At 51.7% G+C, this 9,116-nt stretch overlaps 1 protein-coding gene across 1 annotated transcript; it reads left to right on the forward strand.

Moving 5' to 3' along the window:
* Nucleotides 1–516: 516 nt before the first annotated feature.
* On the forward strand, nt 517–8,149 carry LOC134556172 (ovocalyxin-32-like). Its single transcript, XM_063408463.1, has 6 exons — nt 517–836; nt 4,833–4,895; nt 5,414–5,588; nt 6,183–6,319; nt 7,432–7,494; nt 7,584–8,149. The coding sequence occupies exons 1-6, from the start codon at nt 618–620 to the stop codon at nt 7,740–7,742; spliced, it is 816 nt and encodes a 271-aa protein (XP_063264533.1). The 5' UTR covers nt 517–617; the 3' UTR covers nt 7,743–8,149.
* Nucleotides 8,150–9,116: the final 967 nt, after the last annotated feature.

The following is a 9,116-nucleotide window of genomic DNA, read 5'->3' on the forward strand; positions in this document are numbered from 1 at the left end:
CCCTTCAATTCCCTCTGGCTGCCCTTAAAATCCCTGGTCCCTCTGAAGTCCCCCTGGCTGCCCTCCAAGTCCTCAGTGCCCCCTCAAATCCTCCTGGTTCCTCTCAGAACCCCTGGTCCCCATCGAGTGCCGCAGCCTCTCCTCAGTACCCAACACCCCTCAAATCCCCCTGGCTCCCCTCAGACCCCCTCAAATCCCCCTGGCTCCTCTCAGACCCCCTCAAATCCCCCTGGCTCCCCTCAGACCCCCTCATATCCCCCTGGCTCCCTTCAATACCCGGGTCCCTCTCAGTGTCCCCCCAGCATCTTCAAGGCTCCGGGTCCCCATAACGCCCTGGCTCCCCTCAAGCCCCCTCGGCTCCTCTCAAGCCCCCTGGCTCCCCTCATCCCCCCGTTCCCCTCATCCCCCCGTTCCCCTCAGCCCCCCGTTCCCCTCAGCCCCCCCGGCCCGTGCAGCCTCTGGGGTGGGAGGGCTGAGGGAAGGGGAGTCGCCGCCGGGCCGGGCCCTCCGGCGGGCGCTGGCAGCGGGCGGAGGGCGGGCGGGAGCAGCGGGCCGGGCCCCGCTATTTGTACGGGAGCGGGGCCGAGCCCGCCCCAGTGCCCGCCGCTGCCCGCACCATGCCGGGGCTCCGCTCCCCGCCGGGGCTCCGCTCTCCGCCCGCCCTGCTGGTGCTGCTGGTGCTCGCGTTTGCAGCCCCGGGCGCCGGGCAGGAGCTGCAGCCCGGCAGCCGCTCGGCCGCGGCGGCGGCGCGGGTGGCCCTGCAGTACCGCAACTTCCAGGCGGGATCCCTCGGCGGGCTCAGGGCGCTCGGGCAGGTCCGCAAGGCTACGCTGAAGGTAAGCGGGGAGCCGGCGGGGGGTAAAGGGACGCTGGGAAAGTGTAATGAACAGGAATTATTACATCAGGATTGTTATATATAAAGGAGCTTTGCGTGTTCGCACGCAGGGCACCGAGCGCCTTCCCGCGTCCCTCAAGAGCCGCTGCCCCATCCTTGGGGACACCCGGGTCTCCTCAGGGACCGCTGTCCTTCTGCCCCATCCTCGGGACACCCGGGTCTCCTCAGGGACACCCGGGTCTCCTCGGGGACCGCTGTCCCTCTGCCATCCTCGGGGACACCCGGGTCTCCTCGGGGACCGCTGTCCCACAGCCTCGTCCCTCGTGGCACCCCTGGCTCTCCTCAGGAGCGGCTGTCCCGCAGTCCCTCCCTCATACCGCGAGCTTCGTCTAAAGGCGATGCAGTTCCCACCAGAAATATTCCTTAATCTTACAAAAATCACACCGAATTGAGGTCAGAACGGGACGGGTCCCAGAGAGGAGCAGCTGCGGGGACAGAGCCTTCCCGTCCTGGGATGCTCGAGGTGGTGCTCGGGGTACAGCCCTTCTCCTCCAGGTTTGGGGATTTTTTGCAGCTTATTCAGTTTCTGAAAGGACAAGATCAGGCAAAGACTTGCGGGGAATGTTTGTCCCGGGCTGTAGATCCTGGAAGGAATGCATCACCTTCCTGGAGAGCTGAGGGATGGGATTTAAATCCAGCCCTGTGCTCCTGCTGCTGGGCAGCTCCCGAGAGCAAGGGCTGGTTCTGGGTTCCCAGAAAAACAAATTCTGGACCCTGGATTCTGCTGGGCAGTTCCTCAGAGCAAGGGCTGGTTGTTCTGGGTTCCCAGAAAAACAAATTCTGGACCCTGGATTCTGCTGGGCAGCTCCTCAGAGCAAGGGCTGGTTGTTCTGGGTTCCCAGTCTGAGGTGCCAGAGGCAGCACTGGATTCCATTGGATCCTTTCCAGGATCTGGAGATCTTCCACCACTTGTCCTGTTCAACTCCTAAAACTGAGTAAGAGGGTGTAGTGTTAAATGTCCCCCTTCAAAAAAGGTATTCCAAACCAACCAGAAATATCTAGGATGCATTAATTAATGCAGCCCTTGTATTATAGAAACCATTGGGTGCCGAGCATGGAAGTGTTCCTGGGATATTTAAGCTTTCCTTTAAATTCCTTAACTTTCCTTTCCTGAAATTACTACAAACACCTATGACAGGAATTCTCTGTGTTATTTTATACTCTCCAAAAGTACACGTGCTCCTTCTCTATTTCCTGGGCACTTTGCATATGTCTATATAAAAATATTTCCATATATAAACACCTGTGCCTGGCTGAAGAATAAGTGAATATTTGTGGGAGGGAAAGGGGGTTTTCCACCCTCTGTCAGCCACCTGCCTCCCGATACAGGAAGGAAAATAACTGGCTCATTATAGAGAAGTGAAATTGCTCCTTATTTCCTCAGTGCTGGATGCTGTAGGAGCTCCCTGGAACTCTCTGCAGTTTATTTACCTTTTTTTTTTTTGTACTTTCTGTGAAAACCAGAGGAGAAATGCACTAAGAGTGGGCACTTCCTTCTTTCCTGTCCTCCCCTGGAAAAAAATGAGAAGAATTTCCTGGAAGGAATTTGCTGTATTAGATGAAGGCAAGAGGCAGAAATGTCGGGATTGGGTCTTTTTTTTAGGTTTGTCTGGTTTTTAGTTATTTTTGAAAGGGGGCTAATTTCCTATTGCTTACTGCATTAGTGGATCTTGTAAAACCAGGATAACTTTTTAGTGGAATTTAATAATGAACATTGTAATTTAATACTAGCTTTATTAGCCCACGAGCTGGTGAAACTGGTAATTAGAAACAGGACTGGGAACTCTCTTAGATGGGAAAGATCTTTCAAGTTCAGGTAAAATGAGACTTTCTTTCCTGAGTGTTTCCAAAATGCCAGACCTGGAATAATCCTTACCTTAGTGGTGGATGCAGATGATTTTTGTTGTCCCTTTTTTCTCTGGAAAGAGGATCTTGTAGGAAACAGCAGCTCCTGGAGGTGTTGGCAGCTGCAGTTTCAAACACACTTTTGATAAGAGAAGTCTCAGTTTGTGCCAGCTGAAGGTCCCAGAATTTAAAGGGAAGCTTTTGGGAGCAGTTTCCCATCCCAAGCTGTCCTGGAAATCCTAATTTAGGAGCAGGGAGGTGAAGGGGAAAGGGAAAAGCCAGGAGATCTCGTGCAACATTTGCTTAAATTGGACTAGAAAATCCAATTTTCAAATATCTGGGTGGACATTTCACAGCCTCACCTGGGCACAAAGAGTGCAACACCACAGCTCTGCTCCCTGGCATTAGAACTCAATTAAAAATGTTCTATTAATTTCCAACAGTCAGAGCCCCACGTTTGGGTGGGAAAGGCAGAATCCATGGCAGGGGCACAGCTCTGACTCCTTTTCCCAGGGAAAAACTGATCTCAGGGGAAAAATCCTGCTGGGAAAGCAGAGGGGAGAGATGGGAACCTCCTCAGGACTTGGGGAGAGAGGGATCCTCCCTTTCCGTGCCTCTGGGGAGTGAGGGAAGTGCAAACTGATTTACACTGATTTACACTGATTTACACTGATTTACACTGATTTACACTGATTTACACTGATTTACACTGATTTACACTGATTTACACTGATTCCCTGGGGTCCTGCAGGGAAGCTGCTCTGAAATGGCTGTTTTGGCCTTCCCAGGACCAAAAATCTGTCAGGAAAATTGCAGTAATTTGGAGCCCAGAAGTAAAAGAATCCCGTGACCCAGATATTGAATGTAAAAATGAATTACTCACTTGTTTCCTTCTCTTTTTGGACACTTTTATCTCTGGCTGCTTCCCTGGGGGTTGCCACTCATCCCTGAGCTCTGCTCAGCTCACACTCTGGGGTTGGGTAACAGCATTTTGGGATGGAAGTGGGAAAAAATAGTGCAAATAAAAGTTTTCCTTTGAGACTTCAAAGACCTGTACCATTATTTTGTGCCAAATGGAGCTTCTCCCTTCTCCCTGGTGAGCTCAGGAAGCCTCAGGTGCTCACACCAGACTAAATATTTGTTTTTAGCTGTGTAGCATCATTTGAAAGCTGGCTAGGCTGCAGTAGTAGGGTGGTAGTAGCTACTAGCAGTACTGTGGGAGAGTTGTTGCAAATCAGGAGGGAATCTCTGCTTCCAAACCCCCAGAAACACAGAATTCTGTGCTCTTCTAAAAGTCCTTCTGACTATTGCAGCTTCTCTCACCCGCAGGACTGATGATACACAGGAGTAATCCTGGGTCACTGTAAAAATCCCCAAATTTAATCAGATTGGGGGTGTTGTAAACCACAGGAAAAACACCTCTTGGGTGGCTTTACAACAGTTGGAATCTTGGATTTAAATGTGGTTATTGCACGAGATGAGACCCTTGTAAACCTCCTTTCATTGCAATCACTCCTTTGGTGAGCCTGCATTTCAGAAAATCAGTTTTCACTACTCTGCCCTTGTCCCATTGTCACTTTGAGGACAATATTTGAGGCAATGCACAAAAAGGGGAGAAGGAGGATGCAGAAAAGAAAGAAATTATCAAAAAGTCTGAGTTCATCCTCTCTGTTTCCTGCACCTCCTTCATGGTGAGATTTGGCTCTGCACTGGACTTGCCCCATCCTAAAGCTCCAGGAGGACATTTTATAAAAATTGAGTGCCTAAAGCAAATTTTTACCTGCATTTTCCAGCTCTGTGTGGGTACCACAGGCAGGTGCTGAGCTGAGGCTCTGAGGGATTGAAACTCCACTCACCTTGTACCATCAATAATTTCCTGGAAAAGTGTGCTGGGAACAGGAAGGCTCAGGGTTAGAAAAGCAACACACAAAGGTTTGCTTTGGGTCCAGAATGGTTTTACACACCAAGGAAGACTAAAACCAGCAATGCTGCACCCAAACCCAGGGAATGTCAGCAGGTGCTTCCCCCCTCAGAGCTCCTTGCAGCACACAAGGCTTTAATTCCACTGCTGGCTCCCTCTGCTCTCTTCCAGAACATCCCAGAGTCTGGCCACAAGTATTACCTGCAGTTCAGCACTGAGGACTACAGGACTGGGGTGAGTTCTGCTCTGTCTCCTCTCCCTGGGCAGTAAATCAGCTCCAGCAGCTCCAAACAGGGACATTTGTGTCCTAAATCAGGAGCTGACAGCTCCGTGGTCTCTCCAATTCCACCCCCTCTGCCCCAGCTGTCAGCAGCGTTTCACTGTCCTCTTCCTTCACACACATTTTGTGGCATTCAAATGGTTTTCAGAAGTTACTGTGAAGCCTTAGATTATTTTTGTTTCAAGGCTGGCACAATGAAAGTCCCTGTTATCAATTAATGTTGTTTCTTGAGCTCTCACAAACATATTTCCAAGATGACTTAGAGCATTGTCATGTCCTGAAAGCAGGACAAGCATTAATTAAAACCTTCTGTTAAATCCCTTTTGCCTTGTAGCTTTAACCTCTTTCCTGGACAAGGAAAAATAAAATCCTTTTTGACACTTTCCTAACCCCTGAAGCTTCATACAAGGAGTGAGTTGCTGGTAAATAAAACCTTTATTAAAAATAACAGTTTGAAACTCTCCCTTGACAGGAAGATGCTGGGAACTGCCTGGCTACAGTGCTGTACCCAAAGAAAAAGTCTCCTCCTGTTGTCAGCATCAAGTGCTCCCACACCAAAGACCAGAAGGAAATCCAGGAAGAGGACAACAGACTTTACCAAAGCATCAGGCACCAAAGCAAACCCATAACTGGAAACAACATTCCAGGTATTTCATTTTATCTCAAAGAGCATGAAAGCATTTGAAAAGGGGACATTACTGACAGCAGCACCCCGAGCCCATCCTGCTGTCAAAGCAATCCCACCTCCCCAGGATTTTTGGGAGAACAGAGCCCCTCTGGATTTACCACGGGCACTCAGCACCATCCTGTGAGGGTGGTTTGGGTTAAAAGCAGCTCCCCACGTTAAAGCCAAGTCAGTGCAGATTGTCCTCAGGAATAACAGTGCCCAAACCCACACACATCCCCAGCTGTGGCTGGGAGTTCACTGAGGATGACCAACACCATTTTTCCATCCTGGAAAAATCCCATCTTTTCTCCCAGCTAGGTAAGGACTCCCATAATTGTGGATTTTGGGGTGTCTCACCTCATTGTGGGATCCCTCTCCTGGCAGTGTCAGCTCTGCCACACTTCACACTTCCCTGGAACTGCAGGCTGGGCATCATTCCCCTCCCTGTGACACATCAGAGGGCAGAGCCCCATCCAGGAATGGTGCTGTGCCAGGCAAAGCTGCTCTGAGGTTCCTCATTCTGCTGCTGCCCAGCCAGAATTAATATTCTTTTCTGTTTCTCCTTGCCTTGCAGACAGCTACGGCAACATCGAGCCTGCCCTGGAGCCAGTGTGGGCCCTGGCTGTGGCTGGCAGCAGCTCCATCATGTGGGAAAAGTCCACCGAGACCTTGGGATATTTCCTGGCCCAAGTGAAGTCCGTGAGGCAGTGGGTGAGTGGAGCAGGAGGCCCCAAATCCCCGGGCTGCTCCTCCCCAGCAGCTCCCCCTCTGCACCAGCTCGTGGTCCAGGTTTGGCTGGGAAGATTGTCCTGAGCTGGATCTGCAGGAGTGGCTCTGCAGGTGCAGCAGCTCCTGAGCCCCAGAGCAGAGCCCAGCACCCCCTGCCCCCGGCTGGGGAGCAGCTGCAGCCCCTGCAGCACATCCAGCACTTCCAGGGCCCATCCAGCACTGCCAGGGCCCATCCAGCACTGCCAGGGCCCATCCAGGGCACTTCCAGGGCCCATCCAGCACTGCCAGGGCCCATCCAGCACTGCCAGGGCCCATCCAGCACTGCCAGGGCCCATCCAGGGCACTTCCAGGGCCCATCCAGCAGCACTTCCAGGGCCCATCCAGCACTTTCAGGGCCCATCCAGCAGCACTTCCAGGGCCCATCCAGCAGCACTTCCAGGGCCCATCCAGCACTTTCAGGGCCCATCCAGCAGCACTTCCAGGGCCCATCCAGCAGCACTTCCAGGGCCCATCCAGCAGCACTTTCAGGGCCCATCCAGGGCACTTCCAGGGCCCATCCAGCAGCACTTCCAGGGCCCATCCAGGGCACTTCCAGGGCCCATCCAGCAGCACTTCCAGGGCCCATCCAGCAGCACTTCCAGGGCCCATCCAGCAGCACTTCCAGGGCCCATCCAGCAGCACTTCCAGGGCCCATCCAGCAGCACTTCCAGGGCACTTCCAGCACTTCCAGGGCCCTCAGCCCGCCGGGACCCACGGCCAGGAGCCACGTTTGGCTCCTCAGCTGTTCAGCATCTCTCTGAAGGAGAGGTTCATGTGATTCTCAGATCTACCTGAGGGCTAAATTCAATTGATAGCATCTGCTTTCAGTGCAGACAGGCTGCAGAGCCACCCAGCTCTTGGTGCCTTCTAACATTCCATGCAGGAAGTGCTCCTAATTCCATCTTTCCATGATTAAAATCCATCTCACTCCAAACAACCACAGCCACGGGGCCCTGCTCACCTCCTTCCGAGCTCCAGTAAACCACAGCAGACATCACATTTTAACAACATGAACCCGTGTTCTGATAACTCTTCTCTTTTTCACACCTGCCCAGGTCAGGGAAGATGATTTCACTGAGTTTGACTACACCGTGCTGCTGCATGAAATCCCAACCCAGGTAAGGAGGTGCACGAGAACAGCCCCTGCTGGCAGCAGGAGATGAGCTGCATGGAGATGATAAAATCTGTGTTCAAATCCCTTCTGCAGGAAATCATTTCGTGTCACATGCGCCTCAAGTGGCTCCCCGGGCACCCCCTGAAGGTGAAACATTTCTGTGCTGCCGAGAGCCACGGCGCCGACGACGGGTCCGGGGCAGAATCCGGATCAGCTGCTGGGCCCTCAGCTGAAAGGGGAGCCAATTTTTAGGTGAAATCCTCGGTTTTGTGGCTGTGGATGCAGTCAGCAAACGCTTGTGTTGACAGACCTGGAGCTGGGATGGTCCTTCCACGCGAGGCCTGAACGGGAGAGGTTTCACTGACCTGTGCCAAAATGAATTCCTGTCACTGCTCCAACTGCGAGATCCGAGTTCTGCAGCTCTGCCTGAACCCTCTGCTACTCCCTATATACACACATGAACATGCAGCAGTTGATCTGATGTCACTAATTAACTGTTACCTAAGAGTTTATACACAAAATTAATATATTTGGATTCAAATCGTGAGCAATGTGTTAATCTGTCACTAAGAGAGATTTGCCTACTAATTTTTTGTCGTGTTTTGGGCTAGAATCATGCTGATTTTCAACTCACATCTCCAATAAACCAAATGCCATCACTCAGGGTTGAGGCTGGGTTTTTTTTCTGCTGCTGTGGAGCCCAAATTTCCACCTTTCTGTTACCTCAGACCCAAACACACCTGCAGAGCCAGGGAGGCTCCTTGGGGATGAATTCCCAGGTTTGGGAACAGCTCCTGTGTTATTCCTGCCTTGTCCTGTCCCACCACAAAGTCACAGCTTTGTCCTTTGCCACCAAATTCTCCAGCAGATCCATCACTGTCCCACCTCACTGGGACTGTGCCAAACTGTCCCAAACTCACCTTTTTTCCCCACTAGCCAGGTTCGTGGCAGGATAAATTAAATCCTTCCCAAGAACACCACGTTCCTGAGGAACAGAGGCCTTGGGGTGGCTGTTCTGTTTAATTTGGGATGCTTTTCACAATCCTCAGGCTGGAATTGGGAACAACAATTCAATGATTTCACACAACAGCTTTCCCTGGATGTCTTCAGGCTGGGTGATGTCAGCTTCCCAGATTCCAGCATTTCACACAAATAAGTTTGATCTCCTGACTGAAGCTTTTCCCCTCAGCACCCAATAAACTCAGGGAAGCAGCATTCCACACCCTCCTGCTGGAAGAACCTTTCTCATCATCACAAGTGTGAGATCGGGGAGTGGAATTCCAACATTCCTTAAAGAAGCTGGTGATTAAAATATTTTTTTGGAATTAAGCCAAGAAAATAGGATGGGTCTGGCACTTTGGGGCTCTGCTTTTGTCCCCTTACCTTGTTTTTGCCACTGCTCTGCAGGGCTGGAATGGAGGATCAGGCACTTGCCAGGCACGGGGGTGGTGGAGCTGGCCAGTCACAAACTCACAGCACTTCAGGAGCTCCACAGGAACTTCTGGAGAAGTAGCAAAGCCGTTGGAATTCTAAGGCAAAGTCTCCCCCAGCTGTTTTGAGGCCAAGGTTTCAGCCTAAAACCTCAAATCATACAGCAAAATTCTTGGGGTTTGCTTCTTTTCCAGG

This window comes from Prinia subflava, chromosome 11 (genome assembly GCF_021018805.1).
Source record: "Prinia subflava isolate CZ2003 ecotype Zambia chromosome 11, Cam_Psub_1.2, whole genome shotgun sequence".
Classification (NCBI taxonomy): Eukaryota; Metazoa; Chordata; class Aves; order Passeriformes; family Cisticolidae; genus Prinia; species Prinia subflava.